General features: G+C 60.1%; 1 protein-coding gene across 1 annotated transcript in view; it reads left to right on the forward strand.

Annotated features, from left to right (window-relative positions):
- The first annotated feature begins 7,668 nt into the window (after positions 1-7,668).
- SLC12A7 (solute carrier family 12 member 7) overlaps positions 7,669-26,223 on the forward strand; it is a 65,895-nt gene continuing 47,340 nt past the window's right edge. The window contains exon 1 of the mRNA XM_055308117.1: positions 7,669-7,870. Within this exon, the coding sequence (XP_055164092.1) occupies positions 7,684-7,870 (187 nt within the window). The 5' untranslated portion in view covers positions 7,669-7,683. The remainder of the gene's footprint in view (positions 7,871-26,223) is intronic.

Here is a 26,223-nt window from a genome sequence, read left to right on the forward strand (position 1 = left end):
CATGGCAGTGCACACATGAGAGCTGTAGCTAGCTTCACAAACAGGGGCTCTGAGTCAGGGCACACCCAGCGGCCCGTGGTCTCATCTGGTTCCGGCTACCTGTAGAGTTAGTGACGAGAGCAGTATTAACTCGTGCTTTGCAATTAAGTGCCATGACCTGAGTCATGTAACCCTTGTACCAGTCCGACAGGGACGGCATCATTGTCCTCATTTCAAATGAGAGGAAACTGAGCCTTTAAGAGATTTGCCTGGTGCATAGAACAATTGTATTGGTTAGCAGTTGCTGGGCTACAGCTGTGTGACAAACCACTCCGACACTGTAATTCTTCCCATTCTTCCCCTCACTCACGCATCACCAGGCCAGCTGGGGGTCAGTGGGTCAGGCTTGGCTCCTCTGGCCTTGGCCCCAGGCTGTGGGGTGGTTCCGAAGCTTCTCCGAGGCTCCCCTCCTCTGGAGGCCAGCAGGCCAGACATGTACATTCTCCTTGTGGCAACAGAAGAAGACCAGCCCATCTGCAGAAAGTCACTACCACTCCATCGGCCAGAGCAAGCCACCTGTCCAGCCCAGCACCACGGGGGCAGGCAAGTCCCCAGACCATGGGAGAGGGAGGGGATGAGTATTTGCTGAGCCATCGTCCAAACTCCCCTGGTGAGTCTGCAACAGAGTGGGGCTGGAGAGCAGCCCCTCTGGCCTCAGAGGCGAGGACTGTGGGTGATGTCAGCCCGAGTCAGCCTGAGCTGGCCACATTGGGTCCAGCTCCAGCCCCACCCAGAGCCTTTCAGCACACAGTTCCAGGTACCCCCAAAAGGAGCCTCCTCCTGGAGTCCTGCGCAGAGAACACGGGAGCATCCCTGTGCCTCTTGAGGAGGAGGGACGGGCACCGCTGCGGGAGCCACTGCCAGCAGTCCCTTTACCAGTGTCCAGGGCTGGGGCACCCTGCCAGGGGCTGTGGAGTGAGAGCCTCAGGTGGCAATGTCCTCCTTCCCCTGGGAAGCACACCTTCTCTGTCCACGCAGGTGGGGGTCACCCATGATCCCCGTTCGGGGCCTTGGTTCTTGGTCATGAGAAGCTGCCCCAGGCAATGGAGGGCTTGGCTGCCAAGGCCTTCCCTGAGTGGCCAGCCTGGACAGCACTCCCTAGGCCTCGTGTCTGGAGCTGGTCACTGCCTTCCTGGGTATCAACAGGTCACACATTTACTACAGAATTCAAGAAACCAGTTGAGAAAAAATAGGATCTTTCAGGACTTTGTCCCAGCTGGTTCATTTCAGGGTCTTAAAGAATGTAATGTCTTTCCATCCACTTGATTTTTTTTTCAACTCAGACTTTTTTAAAGCAGTTGTAGGGTCACAGGAAAACTTCATGGAGAGTACGGATGGTTCCCATATACCCCCTCTAACCCGTGCCCCATTTCCCTGGTTTTGAACATTCTGTGTTAATGTGCTGCATTTATTACACCTGATGAGCCAATATCAATACGTTCCTGACTTGGATCTGTTTGTAACGTTCACTCCTTTGTGAGCCCGGCTGAGGGTTCATGAGAGGACTACAACTCCTGGCTCCAGGCCTCAGAGGGGCAGCGAGGGTGGGAGTGAAGGGTGGCCAGGGCGGGAGCAGCTCTGCACGGCGTCCAGCCTCCCCAAAACCAAAAGCAAGGCAGTATTTAAAGACAGTGAAGGGGTTCACCTGGGGGCTCCATTGGTGCAGCGTCTGCCTGCGGCTCAGGTCATGATCTCAGGGTCCTTGGAGAGTCTGCCTCTCTCTCTCCCTCTGCCCCTCCCCTGCCACGCCCTCTATCTCTGTCTCAAATAAATAAATAAAATCTTAAAAAAAAAAAAAAGACAATGAAGGAACAGAGGAAGCATGGACCTCACAGGGCTCTGAGCCCCCATTGCTGTGCGTGAGAATGTTCCGGAGCGGCTGCCAACTCCCTCCCCTCCACCCCCCTGCAGGAATGAGGGGTGGGCCCCCTGCTCTCACACAAGGGTGGTGCATTTCACGCAGAGGTGACACACTGCTTTCCCGCAGCCTGAAACCCAATCTGGTCACCGTCCACTGAGCCCGGGAAGGTTAACCTCCAAATAGGTGTTTGAGGCTCACCAGGATTCACAGGGTGGGGGCTTGTAATGTGAATCTGTGAGCCTTAAAAACAAAACATATTCTACCAACAAAAATGGGTTTATTCAGAAACCCACACTTACGTGGTCGGTTAATCTTCGACAAAGCAGGAAAGAACATCCAATGTGGAAAAGACAGTGGTGTTGGGAACATTCCGCGTGCAGAAGACTGAAGGTGGACCGCTTTCTTACACCAGACGCAAACACGAACTCAGAATGGATGACGGACCTGAATGTGAGACAGAAACCCAACAAAATCCTAAAGAGAACGCAGTCAGCAATCTCTGTGACCTTGGCTGCAGCAACTTCTTACTAGACACGTCTCCATAGTCAAGGAAAACAAGTGAAAATGAACTACTGGAGACGCCTGGGTGGCTCAGTGGTTGAGCATCTGCCTTTGGCTCAGGGTGATCCAGGGTCCTGGGATTGAGTCCCTCATTGGGTTCCCTGCAGGGAGCCTTCTTCTCCCTCTGCCTATGTCTCTGCCTCTCTGTGTGCACGTGTCTCTCATGAATAAATAAATAAAATCTTAAAAAAAAAGAAAGTAAAGAAAATGAACTACTGGGATTTCATCAAGATAAAAAGCTTCTGCACAGCCAAGGATCAACAAAACTGAAAGGCAGCCTACAGCATGGGAGAGGAAATTCACAAATGATGTATGAGGTAAAGGGCTAGTATCCAAAATATATAAAGATCTTATCAACAATCAAAAAACAAATAACCCAATTAAAAAATGAGCAGAAGACATGGACCGACATGTGTCCAAAGAAGACATCCAGATGAGTAATAGACACACGAAAAGATTCTCCACATCCCTCAGCATCAGGGAAACGCAGACCCAGAAGCTCAGTGAGATCCCACCTCACACCTGCCAGGAGGGCTGAGATCAAGAACACAAAAAACAAGTGTTAGTAAAGATGTGAGAGAGGGGGGCCCTTTTGCCCTGTGGGTGGGAATGCAAACAGAATGCATCTGTCCTGTAAAACAGTGTGGAGGGTCCTCAAGAAGTTAAAGATAGAGCTACCCTAGGACCCGGCAATTGCACAACTGGGTATTTACCTAAAGGTAAACATTAATTCAAAGAGATGCCTGCACCCCAATGTCCACAGCAGCATTAGCTACAACAGCCGAGATATGGAGAGAGCCCAGATGTCCACGGACAGATGAACGGACAGAGAAGAGGTGGTGCATATACAGTATTACCGGGACATTAGTCATGAAAGAGGTTGAAATCTTGCCCTTTGCAAAATGAGGATGGAGCTATGGAACTAGAGTATTTGCTGAGTGAGGTAAGTCAATCAGAGAAACACAGACACGGTGTGAGTGAGTCCGGCACCCAGACCGGCCGCACAGACACTGCTGCTGAGTTTCAGGGACAGCCTCACACACTGCTGGACAGTTTCCTGGCGTGGCTGCCCATCCCTGGATCCCGCGAGGGCCTGGAGTGGTCCCAAGGTATGGGCACAGCCTGGCCTGGCATTGGTCGTGAGGGCCTGGCTGGGGGAACAAGCAGAGAGCTTGCTGGGGCCCTGCCCCCCTTCTGCCTCTGCCTCTGTCTCTGCTTGTCCCCCACTTCTGTCTCTGCTCTGTGTCTTCCTTGCCTCGGCTCCCACCCCTGTGACCGATCCTCTACTCTCTCCAGGCTCTCTCTGGGAGCCCAGTCCTGGCAGTAGGGGGCCGCCCTGCTGAGACACCCGGCCTCTCCCCATAGGTGGCTGCTGGTAGGGGGCAGACTCCAGGTTTCTGGAGAGTCCTTCTGGGGTCCCCCAGAACATGGGCTTGCTGAGCAAGGCAGCGAGAGCCAGACTCTGGCTGAGCCCTGGAGGTGTTGGGGGGTTGTCCTCTCCTGGAGTCATTGAAGAGCTTTGGAGTAAAGGGTCCAGGCTCTGGGACCACGGTGCCCCTGTTCCCAAGACACAGCCAGAGTATGTCCCGTCTCCCCACTGTCAGACACGTCAGCTGGCTGCGTGTTCTGATCAGCACCTGTTCCAGGGCCCACCTGGTGTGCTGAATCGCAGGCTCTGGGCTGAGGCGCTGAGGACAGGGTGGCTCAGGCAGCCGGTGGGTCAGTGCTCCCAGGGGCCCTTCTTGGCCTTAACCCTGTGGGTGGCCCAGCGTGGCCCGTGGGTGAGCCCAGGGTAGCTGCTGTCATCCGAGAGGGCTGTCTCCCCCAGGAGGCCAGGCCAGCATCAGGGATGCTGGGGGATTTCCACACACCTGGTCAGACCCTGGGTGCTGCCTGCTTCGTCCCACCTGTGGGCCCAGGGCCCCCGCCCCAACACACACACGCTCATCCTCTGCTGCCCATCTTCTGTCAACGGAATGACTCTGACCTGGTGCTTTCATGGCCTGTGTGGACCACCCACACTTGCCAGCACTGCAGCTGGAGGTCTGGCAGTGCCCGTCTCCTCAAAGTTGGATGCATACAGGTGCTTTCCCAGGACATTTTTTTTTCCCTAGGACGTTTTTACAGCCACAGCGGGCAACCGAAGCATGTGTTTTGAAATTGTCCAGGCTAAGACCTAAAGGCTGCATGCTGCAGCATGGACACCAGTGATGGGATGTTCTGGAAAACAACGCAGGGACTGGAGGGTGGCCAGCGCTGCCAGGGGCACAGCTGGTGCAGGAGAGTGCTCTGTCCTGCTATTCTGTTCGCGTGGGTCACGACCAGGGAACTCTGCCCACAGTGATGAGTCTGATGGTCTGCACTGGAGACCCAATTAATAGTCAAAAAACCAATAGATGTATGCGTGCATACACACTTATATACAGGCGTGCACACACACGTAGATACAAGAATATAAATACACACATATACACACAGATGCAGATACAAGCATATAAATACACATACACACATGTAGGTACAAGCATATAAATGCACACACATACACATGTAGATACAAGCATGCAGCATATAGACACACACATGTAGATAGACATAAACACACACATGTAGATGTGTGCATGCATGCATATAAATACATGCACACACACACTCATATATACATAAGTATACACACACAGAAGTAGACACATATGTAAATTGCAGACACAGAGACACACACGTGTGCATACACACATGCATGCATACACAGAGACACACATACATACGTAAATCTGAAGCTTAGAGACTATAGAATTGTATTAGTTGAGGAGATTACAATTGCAGTCTAGGTGGACGATGATGTTGACAGAGCACCTGGGAGAGGCCACCCGAGAATCGAGGCCAGAGACTCTCACTGGGGCCCCCCTTGGGGAAGGGAAGTTTCCAGGGGCACAGAGCCCGTGGCGGGAGCCTCGGCTGTAGCTCCAGGGCTCCCAGCCAGGCCTGTCCACAGCTGCCCCAGGGCCTCGTGTGGACAGAGTGGAGTCCTTCCCCTGCTCCGTGACCCCAGTGGCCTCTGATGGCTGAGAGCCCCCCGGGCCAGGAGGTCCTGCTCTTTGCGAGGGTGTCGCTGAGCAGAGTGAGAGACCCCGTCCCCCTCCTGGGCCGGCACCCTGCTTGTCTGGGAGGCCGGAGACTGTCCCACTGTCAGCTATAGCCCATGTGCTACTTCACACTCTCTGGGGACGTCCAGGCAACCCCAAGCATGAGGCCAGAGACGCAGAGAGAAAGCACAGCAGGCGCAGCGAGGAAGGATGTCACCGCAGTGCTGTATGGTCAGGAAAGCTCCCGACCTGGAGACCCTGCTGGACGACGGGATGTCTGAGAGTGGCCAGCCCCGGAGGGCACACCCGCTGGCTGCGGTGTGTTCCGATTCTATTTTTACACATAGATGTAGTTGCAAGACCCGTGACATTGGGAACAAGAAATGTGAACATGTACAAGCAAACTTCATGAAACATCCCTGGAGCCCGGATGAAGGGTGGACACCGTGAGCAGCCAGTGCTCAGCAAGGTTGTTTATAACTCGCTGCCTTTCCCACACAAGCATCCATGTACTGGGGGGCACCTTTGCAAATTCACTCACTTGTTCATCTCGGGCAAACATGCAACGGGCAGAAGGGGCCCAGAAAACACCGAATGAGAATGGGCGGGGAGGGCAGGCCCGCCTTCCCCATCCGTGCTGGAGAGCCCCCACCCCTGCCCCTGCTGGAATACAAATGGGACAGCTGGACCAGGATCAGCTATCATGGACCCTGAGGTGAAGAGTAGAAATTGCACACAGCTGATCACTGACCTCCTTTAAGTCATCGCTCAGAGATCATCTCCTCCCAGGGCGTCCTGGTCACCCCATTTACACTTTAACCCCACTAGACCCCTTGTTTGCTGCCTCCCTTCTAGAATGTGTGCTTCAAAGAGGCACGGGTTTCTGTCTCCTCCCTCATCTGCGGGGCCTGGCATAGCTACACACTAGTAAATCCTGTTGAACAAATGCGTGTGCAAAACATGTTGAATGCTGTAAAGTGCTAGCACAAAGTGGTAACAATATTAACACAGAAGTACCGTGTGGCTGGTACCTAAGCAGAGTAGGCTAGCTCTTGTGCACATCTCCTGTCCTGCCCCTGGTTCTAGGCTCCTGGTCTCACCCCCTCATTCCTGGTGACCTCTGCCCCATCCAGGTAGAAGTCTGAGGCTGGGGCTGACCTCCTGGTCAAGTGCTGAACACCTGAATAGTCAAGAGGCCCATGGTGGGGGACGGGAGCCTGCAGGTCCAGGGTGTCCCTCCCCCAGACCCCTGGTCCAGGAGGCCTCCACTCACTTCAGGAACTTCTGTACCTGCCTCATTGTGAGTGGCCCTTGGCTGCCATTCTGCCACCAAGGGTGGTCACTGTCCCTGACCAGAGGGGTCTCCAGAATCCGATGGCCCCTGGAGCTGACCCCTGTGGCCTGGGTGGGGGAGGGGTGCCCTAGTCTTGCAGGGAGATCCCCAAGGCTCTGCTGCTCTGAAGAGACACGCTTCCTGGAGATAAAGCCTTTTGCCTGTCACAGAGGCAACGCGCCCTTCCCATGTGCTGGGGCTCATCCTGGGGGTGATGGGTGCTTGGAGACCACCACGGAGGTGCTGGGGCTCATCCCGTCCAGTGAGGACAGCCAGGATCTTGAGCCCATCAGAGCTGTGCTGTTGTACCTGTCCAGCCCTCTGGCCAGTCACCTGGTTTATGTCCACTGTGGTCCCAGGTGACCACCTCCCCAGGTGCACTCCTTGCGGTGCTAGCCCCCCAACCTGCTCCCCTACCCCACACCCCGCTCCCCGCACCCCTACCCCTCTCCCTGAACCCCGCTCCCTTACCCCGCTCCCCTACCCCGCTCCCCTACCCCGCTTCCCTACCCCGCTCCCGCACCCCTACATCACTCCCCGCTCCCCTACCCCGCACCCGCTCGCTCCCCTACCCCGCTCCCCACTCCCCTACCCCGCTCCCTGTTCCCGCCCGGGTCCTGGACGGCGCCGGGTCCCTGGGGCGGGCTCTTCCCCGGGCGCCGCCCCGCCCCGCCCCGGCCCGCCCCGCCCCCGCCCTCCCCGCGCAGACCTGGGCCCCGCCCGCGGCCGCACCGACCGGGCTCGAGCCCCGCAGCTTTGGCGGCGCCGGGGGCCCGGAGGCTGGGGCTGGCGCTCGGGCCACCATGTCCCAGCGCTTCGTGGTGATTCCCGCGGCGGGCAGGGCTGGGGGCGCGGGGCCCAGGCCCGAGGGCGGCGGCAGCCAGCGCCCCAGCCCCCTCCGGGCCGCGGAGCCCGACCCCGCCGCCCCCGAGGCGCCGAGAGTGGACGCGCTGCCCATCCTGCGCTACTGCCGCGAGCCGAGCCGCTACGGTAGGTGCGGGCCCGCGGGACCCCGTCCAGGGCGCGCGGCCACGCCGTCGGGGCGGAGGAGCTGGCGGGGGCGCGGGGCGGCGGGGGCGGGGGCGGGGGGGGCGCCCGGGCGGCCCTGGGGACCCCTGCGGTGGTGCGTCCTCAGCCCGCAGCCGGCAGCCGGGGTGGAGCTGGTGTGGCGCGCGCGCTGCCGGCTCCTCTGGGGACCCTGGCCTCGCCTCGACGCCCCCTCGGCCCTGTCCTGCGCCCTGGAGGGGGATGCGACTCCCTGCGCCATTGTGAAAGCTCCTGGGAACCCTCTGACCTCCTTGCCCCTGGAGCCCGGGCCGGCCTGTCCACGTCACATTCCAGGGGGCGGGGGAGCGGTGGGTGCTTGGGGACCACCAGGGAGATGCCGGGGCGCGTCCTAGGGGTGCGGTGGGTCCTTGGAGACCACCAGGGAGATGCTGGGGCTCGTCCTAGGGGTACGGTGGGTCCTTGGAGACCACCAGGGAGATGCTGGGGCTCGTCCTAGGGGTACGGTGGGTCCTTGGAGACCACCAGGGAGATGCTGGGGCTCGTCCTAGGGGTGTGGTGGGTCCTTGGAGACCACCAGGGAGATGCTGGGGCTCATCCTGGGGGGTGATTGGTACTTGGAGACCACCACGGAGGTGCTGGGGCTCATCCTGTCCAGTGAGGACAGCCAGGATCTTGAGCCCATCAGAGCTGTGCTGTTGTACCTGTCCAGCCCTCTGGCCAGTCACCTGGTTTATGTCCACTGTGGACCTTCCACCTTCAGCTCTTAATCGTCAAACTTCTACTAGTGACTGTGCTTCGGTTTTGAGAATGGTGATATGCAGGCCCTGAGAAGTGCTGGTGGGCACCTCTGTGATTGCAGCCTCCTGTGCTGGGGGGCGGGGTATGGACAGTGGCTTGAGGCTCAGATCTCAGGTCTCAGGTCCCCGCCCCACCGCCCTGGGTGGGGGAGGGTGGACATGGGAGGACAGGCAAAGCCGGGTTTCCAGCAGCTCCTGGTTTGACTGGATTCTGAGAGGTCATTGCCCTCCAGGCTCAGGCCGGTCCTGGGGGCAGTTGGCCCCTTGGTCTGTGTGAAGGTGGCCCCATTTGGGAGATAGAGCGTCCACCTCTGGGCTGACATCTGAACAATCCGCAGCTTCTCAGGAGCCCAGTCGTTTCCTGCAGGTCAAAGAGGGGAGGTGGCTCCCTGGACAGAAGGGCCTCCATCTGGCCCCTGTGGTAGATGGGGGCCCAGGGCAGAGGGGGGACAGGACACGAAGTGAGGACCAGCTCTGAACGGAGTTGAAAGTGCCAGGGATTCTAGATTCTTTCGAACAAGGCCTTTGTTGACTTACTTGGGAAATTCTTTAACATTACAATGAACTCTGAGCTCTGCCTCCCTCCAGCAACAGGCATCCTGTGGTGCTAGGTGTGTGTGTGTGTGTGTGTGTGTGTGTGTGTGTGTGTGTGTAGGTAGGCATGCACGTATGCGTGTGTATGCATGTGGGTGTATGCATATGTGTGTGCACTCACACACGTGGAACATGCCCTCTATCAAGGACAACATTGGTCCAGACACTCAGACACATGGTGGGCACTAGGGTGCGTGTCTCCACCAGTTCTGCTCTGAGCCGTGGGCAGGTGTGGCCAAGTGTGGCCAGGTGTGGCCGTGACACTTGTCACTCTGGTGGCAGCTGTTCTCAGGTCCTGCTCCCTCCCCATCCGCCTGCTCCCCAGGAGACCCTACTCTTGTTTTTCTCTGTGAGCAGTGGTTCTGCTGCTCATGCTCATCGATTAGCAGAGTCAGAACAAGTAATTATTTCTGGACCGCCGGTGGCCGCTCTGCTTTGAGGGAAATCACTCTGACAAAAGGGGTCAGTAGAGACTTTGAGAGAGCATGGGTGAGACTCTGGCAGGGGCAGTGGTGAGTGAGGGGCTCCTCTCCTGGCTGCCCCAGTGGGGGGGTCCCTGAGCCCCCAGCCCGGGCTTGCTGATCCTGACACAGTCTTCCCCAGGGGGAGGGGGCTGCAGCCTTACCTCTTGGCAGAAACACGGACTCTCCGCGGGCACACTCTGGGTAGAGCGGTTCTGCGCAGCAGGGCCCAGGTTCCAGCTCCCTGGGACTGACCCTCCGGGTCCTCCTGGAACCTCGTCCCCCTTCTGGCCCCCTCTGCCCACTTGTCTCAGTTGCCCAGCATGCTGATGCCCCTGGGGGAAGGTCTGGTGCCCTGAGACATGCTCAGGTCCCAGGCTGTCCCACTGTCCTCCTCGGACCTACTGACATTTTCATCTTCACGTTGAGCTGGGACACAAGCATTGCCCCTGAGCCCTCCAGGTGGTAGATGGGGGCCACCCTCCTGCCCCTAGCACTCTCCCCTGCCACCTCCACTTCCTCTGGCGGGGGCGGGGGGGGGGGGGGGTCAGACCTCCCCTCTGACCTCAGGGGCCCAGCCATCCCCCAGCCCTCAGGCCCCTGGCCTTTCGGCTGTGCTCTTGCCCCAGGCTGATACACAGTCAGGCTCCAGCAGGGCGGCAGTTACAGGGGCTGGTTCCAGCAGCGATCAATCAAATGATTGTGTGCTGTGCCCACTGCAGGAGAACAAAAGACCGATTATTTGACGCTGCTGATAAGACAATGCGCACTAAGTTTAAAAAGCAACTCAGGTTTTGCAGCACGCCTTTGCCCTCATCTTGCGTTGCCCTCCCACCGTGTGAATGAGGGGGACTTTCCAACGCTGGAGGACGCTCCTGCTGCCACCACGGCTCCTTGTGCCACATCAGGAACCGCAGCAGAAATCTGCCGGGCTGAGCGTCTGACTTTGCCCTTAGACCAGCTCCCCTCCGGCGGGTTGGCTTGCTGTGGGTTTGTGTGTAGCGAGCATGGCAAGTGGGGTGCCCCTGCTCCTGGTGCCCCCGCCACCCCCGTGTCCCTGGCTCATCCAGTGCTTCCCTGGTGCACAGGGGTCTTACAGTGCCTCTGTGCCCTGTCCCGTTAGCCTGGTCGAGGGAGGCAGGGTCTCCTGCCAGACCATGCTGGGGGCTTCTTCACCCCCAGCTGCCTGCCTGCCCCGACTGGTCTGCATGCCCTGGGCAGGAGGGGAGAGGAGCCCGAGAGGGTGCAGCTGGGCTGCGATGGGGCTGCCATTCCACAGCCAGTCTGGGAGGTTCTGGAAGGTGAGGTGGCTGAACCATGGCTATCTCCCACTTCCAGGTAAAACACCGGTACTGGCTCCTGGAGTGGTTCCTGTGTGGATCACAGAGGGGCCTCAGATCCAGAACCAAGACCCTGGAGGACCCACCTCACCTGCCTGCAGCCAGAGGACAGGGACAGAGGCAGCATCAGGCTGAAGGCAGGCTGCCCTAAGGACAGTGAGGTTGGGGAGGCCACAGCCACCCGCCGCCCCTCCAGTGCAGGGCCACGCACCTCGGATGTCAGCTGGGCTTCCCAGAGGCTGCACCCCCACAGCTACCTCCCTGTGTGTGGTCTGGGCTGGTCTGTGGGCCTGGGGGCCTCCACAGGGGCCTGACCTGAGTCTCCGGACAGGTCCTCCTGCCGCAGCACACCTCCATGGGTGCTCTGAGCCCGTGCCCAGGAGGCCAGGGCCACCCAGGGTGGAGTCAGGTGGACCTTCACCCCAGCATTTGCCCCCACGCGGCTCCCGGCTTCCACCTTGCGCTGGGGCTCAGGTCCGGTCCCAGCGTCTCTAACGCAAGGTTCACTTTCTGTTTCTCTGAAGTTGATGTGGTTGGGGTGTCAGAGTCCCACAGACCCTCGGACGACACCTGGAGGGTTGGTAGTGTGGGCCTGCTGTTCGAAACACGCAAGTGTGTGTGTACGTGTGTCTTCATGTGAGTGCGTGTGAGTGCTTGGCCCTTCACGCTCAAGGAGGAGGGGAGGGTTGACCATCGAGCCTCAGAACCTGCTCTGGCCAGAGGGGATGGTGTGTTTGGAGGGGCCTTGCCCTTACAGGGACAAGGACCAGAGGGGGTGCCTCTGTCACTAGCGGGGACCCGGGATGACCTTGGGCATGCCACTGGCCCAGCCTCTGCCGGGCGGGCACCGGGAGTGAGGCGCTGGCCACCGCCCCTGCTCTGCCTGGGATATGGGCTCCCAGGGTCACCCTGCCCCCACCGTGCGGCCGGTGCATCTGCACTTTGTGCGACTTCACAGGTGGCTCAGGGGTTTCTGCTGCAGGGAAAGTCCCATTTCCCGGGCCCACTTTGGCGCCTTCCGGTCAGGAAGGAGGCTCAGTGTGGCCCTGGGTGCCCCAGGAAGGAAGGCTGAGCTGGAGTCCCGGCTGTGGGCTGCCCAGCTCTGGTGTCACAGCACCTGCCACCCCACTGGGCAGACTCTGTTTTCTTTTTACTAAATATTTCATGGAGCACAGCCCTCACGCTGGTCTGCAAGCCGCCTCCAGTTCTCACGGGCAGCTCACGGGCTTTGCCACTGCCAGGAACGCTCCCCTGGGTGGTTTCTTGCTCAGCTGACAACGCCCGAGGGCGCGTCCCTCACTTCTCTCCTCGATACTTAACGCTCTGGTTAGCTTCTTTTCCATGGGGTGTCTTGGGTTTGGAGGCGCCAACTCCCATTAAACATCAAAATTGCACCTAAGTGTGTGTTCAATTGACCACGCTGCCGTCCCTAGGCCACGAGGGGGCTGCACAGGCGGGCCCAGGACCCAGGGGAGCCCCGTCCCTAAGCCACGGGGGGACTGCGCAGACAGGCCCAGGACCCAGAGGAGCCCCTCACTCACGGGGGGCTATGCAGGTGGGGCCAGGACCTGGGGGAACCCTGTCCCCAAGCCACGGGGACTGTGTGGGCAGGCAGGCTCAGGACCCGGGGGAGCCCCATCCCTAAGCCACAGGGGCTGTGCGGACAGGCCCAGGACTCGGGGGAGCCCCTAACCCATGGGGGGCTGTGCAGATGGGCCCAGGACCCAGGGGAGCCCCATCCATAAGCCATAGGGGGCTGCGCGAACAGGCCCAAGACCCAGGGGAGCCCCTAACCCATGCGGGCTCTATGGGTGATCCCAGGACCTGGGGGAGCCCCCGTCCTGCCAGGACTGCCCATGCCTGCCCGGGGGCCCCTAGCTGCTGGCCCTCACCTCCTCCCACACGGGCTCTGTCCCCGCGAGCAAGGGCTGTAGTGTGCAGAGGTGGTGGACAGGAAAATGGATCAGGAAGACGTGGTCCGTCCGTTTGTGGGAGGGCTGTCCAGACACCTGCTGCGGCAGGGACAGACCTTGAGGACCCTGTGCTCAGTGAGAGAGGCCGTCACGAGGGACACATGAGCCCCTCACCAGAAGTCCCTAGAGGGGTCCCATCCACAGGGATGGAGGGGAGGATCATGGGCACCAGGGCGTGGAGAGAGAACAGAAGTTCTGGAGGGGGTGTGCGTGTGCTGAGTGCTGTGTATGGCACTGAAACGGCTGGAAGTTGTAAGTTTTATGTCAGATATATTTTACCGCCACCAGAGGAGCACACAGCAGAGGAGGTGAGAGGGACTGTCCCTTCCCCCACGGCTCCTTCAGGGAGCTGCTGCTGCTCTTCCGGGGGAGGAAGAGGCCGCTCTGATTAAATCCACTCTCACAGCGCGGCCTCTCGCAGGGGTCCTTCTCATCTAAATTACTCTCTGCAAGGTGTGAGCTCAGGCCTTTTGGAGGAGATATTTTTGTTCAGGAACCTTCCTGTTTCAAGCAGCACCCTGTGTGGCCCTTCCGGGCTGGTCCTGGGGCAGGAGAGGGGCTGCGGGCCTGACCCACCCCTCCTCGCTCTGCATCCCCTGAGACTGCTCCTCCAGGGGCCAGGAAGGGTCCTGGGTTCCAGAGCCTTGCCAGGAAGGCCCCTCCATCCTGGACACCTGGGAACAGCATGTCCTGGCCACTGGGCCCGCGGCCCCTCACCCTCGTCCCTTGCTGCCCTCTCCTGGGGACCCCAGAGCAGGAGGCTGAGGTCTCCAGGCTGAAGGAAGAGCAGATGTGGGGCACTGGGGTGGCTGCTCTGGCCGACGGGTCCTCCCTCATCAGCGGCTGCTGGGGCTGCCCTTTGCTTGGTGTGCTGGCCTGTCCCCAGACATGGGGACATGCTGCTGCCACACATCCTCCTTCTGGAGGCAACACACAGTGGATTGGGGACCCAGCTTCCTGCGCCTGGAGGGATGGAGCCCCGCACAGGGGGTGAGACTGGTGCAGCCCCTGACACCCGCTGAGCTGTCCTGCTGCGTCTCAGCACAGCAAGGGTGTGCGTGTCTCTCCCACCTGCAGAGGGACAGGTTTGCCCCTCCGTGGAGCCGGCTTCTGCGTGATGTCATCAAGGGTCAGGCAGGGGTGCCTAGCAGCTCCACTGGTCCAGCGTCCGACTCCTGGTTTCAACTCAGGTTGTAATCTTGGGATCATGGGATGGAGCCCCATGTCCGGCTCCCTGCTGGGTGCACAGACTGCCTGGGATCCTCTGTCTCCCTGCTCACCTCCACCCCTGCTCACCCTCTCTCCCCCTGGGCCCTGGGAGCTGAGCCTTCCTTGTACAGCAGCCCAGGCCTAGTGCCACCCCCAGTGGGCTGAGGGGGTGAGTTTCCCTCTGATGGAGCCGTGATGCTCCCCTGAGGAGATGTGGTGAGTGTTCTAGTTGGGACCCCAGGGAAGCAGAGCCCACAGGATGTGTGCAGAGAGAAACTGGATTAGTCCATGCCACTGTGGCTTAGTGAGTCCAAGATCTGCAGGGTGGGCCAGTGGGCAGGAGACCAGGGAAGGGCTGTAGCATCCACGGGATGCCTGCTGGTGGCACTCCTTCCTGCCTGGGGAGGTCAGCGTCTGTTCTAACCAGGCCTTCGACTGATTGGGCGAGGCCCACATGTATAGGAAAGGCTCAAGCTCACCACTTTAGTTTTTTTTTTTCTGTTTATTTTTTTGTAAATTTATTTTTTATTGGTGTTCAATTTGCCAACAGATAGAATAACACCCAGTGCTCATCCCATCAAGTGCCCCCCTCAATACTTTGAATGAATCTCATCTAAAAAATGTCTTCACAGAAACACCCAGAATAATGTTTGACCTAGTATCTGGGCACCGTGACCCAGGCAAGTTGACACAATAATGATCACAATAATGGGAAGAGAAAGTGCTCAGAAACAGTCACTGTGAAAAAGCCTTTTCCCGGCTGTCACAGACGTGGACGCGTGTGTGTACGTGCTCTTCCAAACTTTATCTCGTAATGTATTGGAAGTGCGTTTTCTGAGTAAAAAGGCCTTTATTCTTTGTATTCTTTGGCTCTGATTTTTAAAGGAAGGGATTATGAAACCAACAGAATGTGAAGCTTGAGGCTGTAAGACTTGTCGTTTTCGGTGAGTCCACAGCAAGGCTGGGTGTTTATTTACCAGTCCTTGTGGGTGTTTTAGATTTTCTCCACAAACTGTGCTGCCAGCCACCCCTTTGGGGCTTTTCCTATGGAGAAGCAGAAGCCTGTGTTCAGGCCTCTCCGGCCTCTGGGCTGGCGGACCAGCCTCCTGCACCAGGAACCCTCAGAGGGGAGCTGCCCGCACGCTGCGGGCTGAGACCTGCAGCCTCCATAGAGGCCGCGAGTGGGCCGCCTGGGATGGGGGCTCGCCCACGGTGTGCCAGGTCTGTGCTTGAGCTGCACTCCTGCAGCGGAGCCACGCTTCCTCTGCTGTGGCGCCGGCGTCCCTAACCTTGTTGCTGACACTACTAGTCTCACGAGTACGTTTCAAGTGGCTGAACAAATACTTCAGTGTTACAAACAATCACGAGCTCCAGAGAGTCTGTTACCTATAGAGGCTGAGAGAGGAGACACTGCCTGCGGGTGGCTGCAGTGTTGCTACAGAGTGGAGGGAAGGGCTGCAGGTGGGAGGTGGGAACCCAGGGCCTGTTTTTCCTGTTTACTCAGATGGTCACTTCTGAAAGACCATTGCAGCAACTTGCCACATGTTCTCATCGTTAGTTATTTGCAAACGTCCGTCCCGGCCCTGTGACCTGTGCACACGCTGGATGGTGAGTGTGTGCACTTCATGAACGGTGTGGGGCTGTGGTGTCTGCTCCCTGGACATTCTGCAGGTGCCCACGGGCAGTCTACCTGGCCCCCAGCCCCCCACAGTCGGGGCTGGATGCTCCTCTCTCTGTGGTTCAATTCCTGGGACCACGATGCTCAGACCCGACGCAGGCCATGCCGAGGAGGGTCTGGCTGTGAGGCCACTCAAAGTTGGGCATGAGTGGGTGACATTAGTGGGCTTCACTCAAAGAGGCTGGGTGGCTACAGATGCCCCCCAGGGGCCAGCATGGGGGCCGTGGGGCCGTGGGGTCTGTGGGACCAGGTGTCTTCCTCTCCCGCGGCCCGCACCCCTGCACTGCCCTCTGTGGGGGCTGGCGGGTTCTTTCAGATGCCCCCTGTGAGGACGGTGGTGTGCAGGGTCTGGCCACACTACCTGAGCTCAGGAGGCAGGTTCAGAGCAGACTTGGGCGTTGGGGAGAAGCCCAGAGAAAATAGACGGAGTTGACATATGCTACTTAACTCAGGGTTTTCCCTGTGTTCGTTTGAGAGGAATGCCGTGGAATGTTAACTCCAAAGGCTCACCTTCCTGGGCTGTGGAAGTCTCTGTCTTCCAGAAGTTGTGTCTGGAAGTGCTCCAGACCCCACCCTGGGGCATGCACGTCACACTTGTGGCTGTGCAGTCCTCTGACCCGTTGGGGCCGCCCCTGCCTGGGGTGATCGGGCTGGTCCTGGGGGGCCAGCAGGGCCAGGTGCAGCTTGGGGATGACAGGGCTGGGCAGCACCTCCTGGAGCACAGGGATGGCCTTCTCCGGGGTGACGTGGTCCGTGGCTCCTGTGTGCTCCCAGCAGGACTCGAGTAGCCTCTGATGGCCTCGAAGTAATGGTGACAGTGACATAGACAACATAAACCTGCTTTCCCATCATTGTGCGCTGCTGGAGCCCCATGCACTCATCCCTGCACCGTGTGCTCGGGGCCTGAGCCGTCTGTACAACCGCGCTGTCTCCCCCTACCCCGCACACCCACGCTGTCTCCTCCACCCCAACCTGCACACCCACATGCACCCATGCCATCCCCACACCCACGTGTCCCCCACGGCAGCCCCAGCCCCAGCTGGCTGTGGGGCATGGGCAATGTGGCTGGTGACACTAAGGTCTAGATTTAAATTTTTTGAGTTTTTAACTAATTTGAATTTAGACTCAAAAACCACACGTGCTTGCTTAGTGGCTACTGAAGTACACGTGCAGGCCCAGTGCTGAGGACACGGTGGAGGTGAACCCGTGCCAAACCCCGCAGCTCCAGGAGCTTGTGCTCCTGTGACAGATGATGAGCAGGGGTGTGGGTAGGGGGGCGGCCCAGAGGGCTGAGGGCAGAGTCCCCACAAAACCCATCCCTGGGGTCCTGACCCCAGCGTGTCAGAACGCAGCCACACTTGGAGGTGGTCTTTACCAGATGCACATGGGACACACCCTGTAGGCAGAGTCCTCAGGACAAACAGTCCCCAGAACGGAGGTCACACATGCGTGTTATCTGTGTCCCCACCCGTCGATGCTGAGATGAGCGGTTCAGCTCTTGTAGCCATGGCCACCTCCCCAGGGGTGTCTGTGTCAGCTCAGCCCCCTCAGAGCCGATGCACCCCCCACTGTGGTCCACCATGAGGTCACTGAGCCCATCAGAGCCAGCCCAGGGACCTGTGCCCTCCCCAGCCTGGGGCTCCCTCTTCTGCAGCCACCTGCATCTGGCTCCCCTGCCTCTCCCCCGCTGGCCACCTGAGCCCTCCCCAGGGCCCCAGACTCCTCCTCACTGCCTCTTGTTGCCTGGAGACTCATGCGCTCTTGTCCCCCTGGACCACAGAGGGTTGAGTGTGGTGGGCCAGCCACGCTGGTGTTGTCAGGCACACTGGTGAACCCCCTCCCCTGCTTACAGGAGGAGGCCTCCCTGGGGGGGGTTGCTGGGAGGGGCCCCAAGGGAGCAGGGGGTGCCTGCCGCCCACCTCCGTCCCATGTACCTATGCCCACCAAGCCTACAGGTGTTCATGACCTGAGGTAGACCAGACACAGAGGGGCCTAGGGATGCAGATTGGGGTCAGGATCACCCCTCAGAGACCCCAGGGACCACCCCCCATGCCACCACCTGGGAGAAACTGGCCAAACTTAGGGACTGCCTCCTCAGAACAGCTGTGGGTCTGGGCGTCCCTCTGTAGCCATCACTAGGTGGACAAGGCCCCTCAATGCTGGCCACAGGAAGTATGAACGTGCTTCCACCCACACAGCTCTCTGCAAGGTTCTGACCCACTTATGAATCTGGCCGGCACCAAGTAACCCCTGGCAGCTTGCCAGTCCACCATAGATGTGGGCCTCGAGTCCACACAGCCAGGCCCCAATGGACAGCTGCGTTTTCCCAGGTCTTCTGGGGGCGGCTCCTTTGGGGATGCCGACTGATGCAGAGAACCAGTGAGCCCCTTGGCCAGCCCACTCTGGAGCCGCCTGGCCCTGACACTGCTCAGCTGGCATTAAGCCTGTCCCATGGCTTTGATGGGTGAGACTCAGGGACGTTCTGGGAGAGAGGTGCAAGCGGGCACACTCCGGTGTGCGCTAGCATGTCTGGCACCTGTGGCCAGAGGTCTTCTCAGCAGAGCGCATCCTGGGACCAGTGGCCTGAGTCATACGCATCAGGAACTGTGCTCTAGGGACATGAAGGAATCGCTCTGGACACTTCAGAGCCCGCCCGGGTGTTCCAGAGGGTCAGAACGAGGTGTGCCCTGGGACAGGCAGGAAGGGAGCTCCCAGAACCCACATAGACGGCACCGGCCCAAAGGCAAGCAAGCCTGCTGTGGGGAGGGGGCAGGGCTACGGGAAGTGTGCCCAAGGGGTCAGGGAGGCCAGCTGTCTGCTGTGGGTAGAGGGCTGAGTGGCTACCTGCCGAGGAGCGCTGGGGTTTGCTGAGCACCCCTTCCTCCACGCCCACCCCCTAGGGAGCCATTCTCCTGGGTGGGCAGGCCCCACTGTCTCCCACACTCAGCTGGGAGCTGGAGCTCCTGAGAACGAGATGGCCTTCCTGCCTCCCCAGGAGCTGCCTCAGCCCCTGCTCCCTGTGCGGGAACATGGGTCCCAGTCCCTGGGATGGACTGTCACCAGCCTGGCTCCCCTCCTACAGAGGCTCAGGAGGACACCCCACCATCACCACCACCACCACCACCACCTGTGGACGGTGAGTGTGTGAGGCAGGACTGGCCCCGCAGGGAAGGGACGGAGCCTGGCTTGCTGGACCATTGGGGGTTCCAGAATGTATCTGCTGTGGCCTGAGCCCTTCTAAACTCAGGACCTCAGCTGCCCCCCTTCGAAGGGCCAGGTAGTGGGTGGGGGCCCACCAGGGACAAGGCACAGTGGATCTCCTGCCTGGGAGCTGCTCCCTTGAGGACATGTATTTTATGACCAAGTCCGACAGGATATGGTAGAAAGTTATCCGTTTCAGGTGAGTTAGTGGCAAGTGGATGGCAAATGGGGGGGTTTGCCAGCCTGTCCACCGTCTAAGATGGTCCACCAAGGGCAGGAGGACCCTCCTTGGCTTCCTCCCTGGGAACCAAGTACTGCATTAGTTTTGAGGCTAGTGGGGGACTGAGTGGTGGCCCCCAGGAGATACGTCCACATCCTAACTCCTAACTCCTGGCCCCTGGAAATGGGACCTGATTTGGAAGAAGGGTCCTCGCAAACATGATTACATGAAGGATGTGGAAGTGAAGAGGCCACCCTGGGTTATCCAGTGATCCTTAGTCCGATAACCAATGTCCTTATGAAAACACAGGAGAGAGACTGTGTGAGGAGGAGGAGAGAGGTTGGAGCGCCAGGTCACGGGGGCGGGGGGGGGGGGGGTGCTGGAGGGCCCCTGCAGAGGGAGTGCGGCCCTGCGACACCTGGCTGTCAGATGTGGGGCTCCAGGGCTCTGAGGGCAGGCTTCATGGTCTGAGGCTCTGGGGGCTGGTCCAGGACCTCAAGGGTACCAGACAGGCTGGCTGGGCTTACCTGGGAGCTGCTTCTGTTTGGAATGTTCCCTGGGCTTGGGAGGAAGGTGCAGAAGAAACAGGCATGCCCAGTCAGGGGGCATCACTGTAGCTGGCATCCAAGGGCCCCTGCAGGTGCTCTGGGTGCTGGGCTCAGCCCCACTGTCTGCATTGCCAGAGCTGGAGCAGGGACCGAGGGAAGCAGCCCCCAGCCTGTCCTGGAGCACCCACCCTGCAGCCCGGGAGCCCAGCAAGGTCTCCGGAGAGCCGGCGCCATGGAGGCACCTTCTCTAGGGCTTCACCAGGCCTGGTCCAGCAATCCCTGGCAGGGGAGGCGGGGCCGCAGCAGGGAGGTGGCAGCCGTGTCCTGGAGCGAGTGGACAGCCACGAGGGCTGAGGGGCACTGGAGGCACCTGGGAGCACCTGGAGCAGGTGCCACCCCTGCAGCCTGCAGTGCCCCAGCCAGGCCAGCAGCCCTGCAGTGGGCCCCCCGACCACTGGGCTTGATGGGAGCCCCTCCCGTGCAGACCCTGCAGGACTCCCACTGCCGGCTTCCCTCGCAGAGCCAATGAGGGTGGGGAGGGCTGCTCCTCATGCGCACCTGCCAGCCGTCCATGGGCCTCGACCAGCGCCCAGGCTTCCCTGGGGAAGCCTATTTGTAAATCAGTGACTGGCTTTACAGAAGCAGAGTCCCCTCTGCTCCCCGGCCTCCCCGGGCTGCTGCCCGCCGCCCGGCAGCTTTATCACCCAGTCATCTGAACTTTGCTCACATTTGGTAACATACTTTCCTTGGAAGCCGGGCTGTGACTGTCACATCCCTGCTGGCTGAGGTTCCTGGTTGTGACGTCAGGGTGGGGAGCCTGCAGCAGTAACGGATTTGGGTGCCGGCACCGCGGGAGGGGCCCTGCTGCAGGCCTCCTGGCCTTGCGTGCCTCTGTGCACACAGCACGGGTTCAGGGGCGAGCCCCCGAGAACGAAACCGATTCATGATTCATGGAGGAGGTGCGGTGGTTTCAGGCAGGAAGGGCAGGCTTTGCATCTCTCCCTGAAGACAAAGGGTAGTTGCTGCCATGTGAGGGCTTCTCTTCCTGTGGGGCCACCGGTGGGAGAGTCCTACGGGTTGGCAGAGGGCGAAGAGCAACCCGTCAGGGTGTGAACTCCCCTGGTTCTGGGGGCACATCCTGGTCCGTGCTGCGTGCATAGGCACAAGGGGCTTCGGTCTACTTTGCAGAGGGTGGCCCCTGGATTGGCCCCCCAGGCCAGGAGGGGTGGGTCCGGGAGCAGCCACTGCCGGTGATCAGTGGCCAGGGGTCATGTGGCACGTGGTCTGAGGCTTCCGGGCGGGCCTGCGTGGCGAGAGCACAGTGGCAGGGCCTTGGGGGTGCTGAGGCCCCAGCTGGCGCCCCTCACCCTGGAGTTGGCGGGCACGGGTCTCCGTGTCAGGTGTCAGGCATCGCGTGGAGGATAGGGCTGGGGCTTTTCTTTTCTTTTTTTTTTTTAATTTTTTTTATTTATTTATGATAGTCACATAGAATGAGAGAGAGAGAGGCAGAGACACAGGCAGAGGGAGAAGCAGGCTCCATGCACCGGGAGCCCGACGTGGGATTCGATCCTGGGTCTCCAGGATCGCGCCCTGGGCCAAAGGCAGGCGCCAAACCGCTGCGCCACCCAGGGATCCCAGGGCTGGGGCTTTTCCCGGGAGTGCCATTCCGCACAGGTTTTCTCCACCCCAGTGCAGTGATAGTCACCCAACCCAAGTGAAGGTGTGCGGCTTTGGGGCTATGGGGCTGACCCAGCTGAATCTACTCCCTGGTCTCAGAAACATGTGTGCCATCCACTAGGTCAGGCCCTGAACCAGCTGACAGCGGGCAGGCCTGGCTCAGATTGCGGTGAGGAGCCACCTCCCTCTCTGCCCTGAACTGAGTCCAGGTGATGGATTGGAGCAAGCAGGAGGCCTTGAGTGCAAAGGCCACTTCTGGGAAGAGGTGCCCTAAGCTGCCCAGATGTTCAGCCCAAGGGTGGCAATGCAAAGGCCCTGGGGCAGTGCCAATTCTCAGGATGGGACCTAGGATGTGAAGAAGACCCAGGGTGGGCACTGGTGGAGGGTGCTATGGGGCAGTCACTGACCAAGTCTTGACCATCTGGATTGATTGCTGCCAGGTTGTGGGCAGGGTCCTATTGTCTGGTACCGTGCAGTGAGGCTGCCTGGGGAGCAGACTCTGGGTCATTCCTGGACTTAGATTTCTGTTTGCTTGTTTGTTTTCAGGTTTCTGTGAGGTAGATGGACAGGCTGTGCAGTGGAAGGGACATAGTGACCTCAAGGTGACACAGTAACCCCAAGGTGACTGGTGTGAAAGTTGCCAGCCATGCACCGTGGGGCATATCCGTGACAATCCCAGGGGAGCACTTTCTTCAAGAGCAAAGGCCCTGTGGCCGCCAGTGTGGGGCATGGAGGCCCAGACTTCTGAGAATGAGGGTCCTAGCACATCACAGGAGGGGCAGGAGGAACATGCAGGGGGCTCGCTCTCGGGGTTTGGGGAACTCTTTGTCCGCATCCCGTGAGCTGTCTGGACAAACAGGCAGACAGATGGGGCCTGCTGGGTCCTTTCCCTCTCTGCGCCGACCGCCTCTCTGTGTGAGGTCCCTGGCCTCCTCGTGGTGGGAGGGGATTCTGTTCTGAGGAGGGTCCCTGGATGCTGAGTCACAGGCGAGGTGACTGGCCATTCTGCGAGCAGCCGCAGGTCCTCCACACGGTCCTCCACACGCAGGACCTGCCCGGGAAGCATCTTGCTGGGGGCACCCCGCCTTTCTTGCAGGAGATCCTGTGATCCGTGAGGAAAACATGCGCGTAATCGCTAGGCCGGCCACGCCTGGCTCTTGCCTAATTCCCTCCCTGGGGGAACCTTGGGGGCAGAGCCTCCGGGGGAGCACTGGAAAATCTTCCGCTCCCTGGGAGAGGCAGGGGGGCGGGGACCCTGAGGCCACCCACCTCAGAAGGCCGTGGGGAGCTTCGTCCCCCTGCCCGGGGCGGCCAGACCCCGCGGCCCTGCAGCACAGGGCGCCGTGACATTCCCGCTGCAGGTGGACGCCAGCCATCCTTGGCATCGGCAGGATGTGGGACGCACTTCGCCAAAACAAAATTCAGTATCGTCTGAAGTCGCCTGGTCGACCTCCCCACCCCCATGGGTGCCCTCGGACCACAGGGGTCTCAAAGGGCTGGTTTCAGGGCTGCTGGTGCCGTGGGTCCTGAGGGGGAGGCTGTGCCGCACTTGGTGAAACTGACTGGAACAGCCGAGGGGGCGTGTGGGGTGTGGGAACAGCCTCAGCCCAGGGAGCGCGGGCCCCAGGGCAGGTCCAGAGGGCAGGTGAGGGCTCCTCCCTCCTGGGGGGTCACGCTGCCCGGCCTCCCCCCACCACGCGGCGGGAAGTGCTGGGCCAGGGGCTGCGTGGGTCGCCAGGGCAGACCCGCCTGGGCGCAGGCTCTCCTGCTGTTCACCAGTTGGCAGGAATGGGCTTTTGGGGACGCAAGAGGCGGCCCCAGCACCGGCACCTGGTTACATGAGGACGGGAGCATGGAGAGCTCAGGGAAGGCCCCCAACACGGAGCAAGAGAGGGGATCTCGGGGGCGGGCGGGGCTGTGTCTCCTAGGCTGTGAGATGATGAGCTTCCAGAACCTTCTGTGTGTGATGCCCACGCTTGGCTCTGCAGCGCAGGCTCCTGTGGAAGTGGACGGCTTCCTTCCGGAAAGGGGGGGTAGGGGAGCCAGAGCCCGGTGGCCCTCAGGCATGTCACAAGGCAGGCAGTAGGGGGCAGGCAAGGACCGCCATTCTCCCCTGAGGCCGCCTTGTCCTTGGGTCACTTCTGAGGCCTTGTCTGCACACCCAACCCTGCTGTCCTCTTGTCTTGTTTGTCTCAGACTCTGCCAGGAGTCCAGGGGTCAGAGGAGTTCCAGAAGGTTCCAGGCCAGCCTCAGAGCCCTGACCCCCACCCCTACCCCAGTGCCCTGGGCCTGTGCAGCCCCCAGATGGCCCGCCCTGCTCAGGGTCCAGCGAAGGTCCAGCCAGGGCCTGTGAAGCTGCCTCTGGGGTCGCTGAGGCCCTTCCCAGAGGACACTCGCCTGGGGGCCCGCGAGGGACCCTGACCCAGGCCAGAGCAAGTGCTGTGGCCTCTGGAAGGTTCTATAGGGTCCTGGAGCTCCCACAGTGGCTGCCACGAGGGGGCAGTGGGATGGTCACCACTGCAGCCTCGTGTACACCAAACAAGTGCAGTCTTAGGTGGTTTTTTTGCAAATTTTCTCAACCATACCCAGGAATAAAGTCATGGAGGTAACCCCAAGGCTATGGGTTTGCCAACTTCCTGCTTCAGGGCAGAGTGGGGATGCGTATGGGGCTGCCCCTGCCTGGACGTCCCACCCTGGACACCCCACCCCAGGCCCGCGGGCTCCGAGGTGACAGCACAGGAAGCTGAGGACCCAGTGACTGTGGGCAGCCCAGGACCTCCCACCCCTGACCCAGCAGCTTTCTGCCTCAGGTCTGGCAGGGAGGGCCCCGTGGGTCTGTTCTGACCCCGAGCGAGCAGGTGTCACACCCACCAGGGATCAGGCTGGGGCTTTGCCCCATGGCAGGGTCCCGGTCGTTGATCCCCGGGTGCCCGCAGGTTTCCTCGTGTAGAGCTTGCAGGCTCTGGCCAGGCCGCTGGTCAGGCCAGTGGGACCCTGGGGGCACTGTGGTTTCTCCTGCTCTCCTGGGGGCCTGGACAACCTGGGGCAGGGAAAGGGAAGGTGGGCAGCCCGGGAAGTTCCTGGGGTCCCAGGTGAGCCTGCATGGTTGCCAGGTGGCTCTCCCGGTGGCCTGGGGCAGGTGCGGAGGCTCTGTGGGACCCTGCCCTTTAGGGGGAGAGATGGTGGGCACACACTCCCCACCCCCTGTGCTCTGCCCAGCTCTCCCCTCACACTTGCTTAGTTGGAACTGTGCAGACTTCTAAAATTTAGTTAATGTGCCAAAATATACAAAACATGCGGCCACTGGGCATCTGCATGTCCGTGGCCACCTTCCCAAATCACTGTCTCCTGTGCCCTTCCTGCACCCCTGGGACGGCTCCTAGGGGGTCCACCTTCCCTGCCCGGCAGCTGGCGTGGTACGTGGCCACAGAGCCCAGCTGTGGCTGTATTTGCTCAGACAATGGTGTTTACCTTCCAGACACTTCCCGCCCCACCTGGTGCCACCTGGGTGTGTCCACTCCAGGCACAGAGTGACTGCCTCTCAGAGGCAAGAGGAACAGCTTTCAGTGAAGCACTGAGGAGCCCGAGTGAACCTCCATCCACCCTGTGCCCATGTCCTGGGAATAGACGGGGGGCCTGTAGGGTGGCCTGGCAGTGGCTGCAGGAGGCCCCTCAGAAGGCACCCTGATGTCCGGAAGATGTGGCTGTGCCCTAGGAAGGACAGAGCCCTGGGTGGATACATGCACATGTGCTCACACACGCTCACCTCCGCAGAGACAGATGAGCACCAGGTGGGCAGCCCCTCACCTCCCTCCTCTGCCCCCCCCACCCCATCTGGGTTAGCGGAGCTCACTGTTCAGCAAATACTCATGAGCACCATTGGGTACCGCATGGGTGATGGAGGGCAAGACACATTCCAGCATCTCAGAAGGTTACTTCTAGAGCCTTCCATCAACACGGGGAGTAGGAAAGAGACTACTATCCAGGGCGTCCACTCTTAGGCACCCCTTGGTGCCCCTCAGGGCATCAGGAGACCTAGGGGCTGAGGACCAGCTCAAGCACAGTCCTCCCTAATTGGTCGGCTGGGCACTTGCTTGCTGTTGACCTTATTTCTCAGAGAGAGATGGGGATGGGTGTCCAAGGCTTCTTTTCCCCCGGAGGTGTTGGCATATGAGCCACCTTGTCCTGCAGGCCTTATTTCTCACGCTGTGGGGCAGCAAAGACTTGGTATAGGCGACCAGGACCAGGAGACCTGATCCACTGGACTCCCAGCTGACATCCTGCTGCCCGGGTTTTCAGCCACATGCTCGGCTCTGTGGCTGCCAGGCCCCTGCCTCCGCTGCCTGCTGCTGCCATCCTTGGGGTGGGGTGGGGGACACATCCATTGTTTTTTAAAAGATGTTATTTATTTTAGAGAGAGAGAGAGAGGGAGTGGACGTGAGTCGGGGAGGGAGGGACAGAGGGAGACGCAGGCTCCCCACTGAGCACACACCTAGACGCCAAGAGCTCACAACCCCGAGGTCATGACCTGAGCCCAAGCCGGGAGCCCAGGGCTCAACCTACGGGGTCCCCCGGGTGCCCCGGACACACGGCTGTGTCTCAGTAAACTTGTCCCGACACAACTGATCAGAAATACA

This window comes from Nyctereutes procyonoides, unplaced genomic scaffold (genome assembly GCF_905146905.1).
Source record: "Nyctereutes procyonoides isolate TBG_1078 unplaced genomic scaffold, NYPRO_anot_genome, whole genome shotgun sequence".
Classification (NCBI taxonomy): domain Eukaryota; kingdom Metazoa; phylum Chordata; class Mammalia; order Carnivora; family Canidae; genus Nyctereutes; species Nyctereutes procyonoides.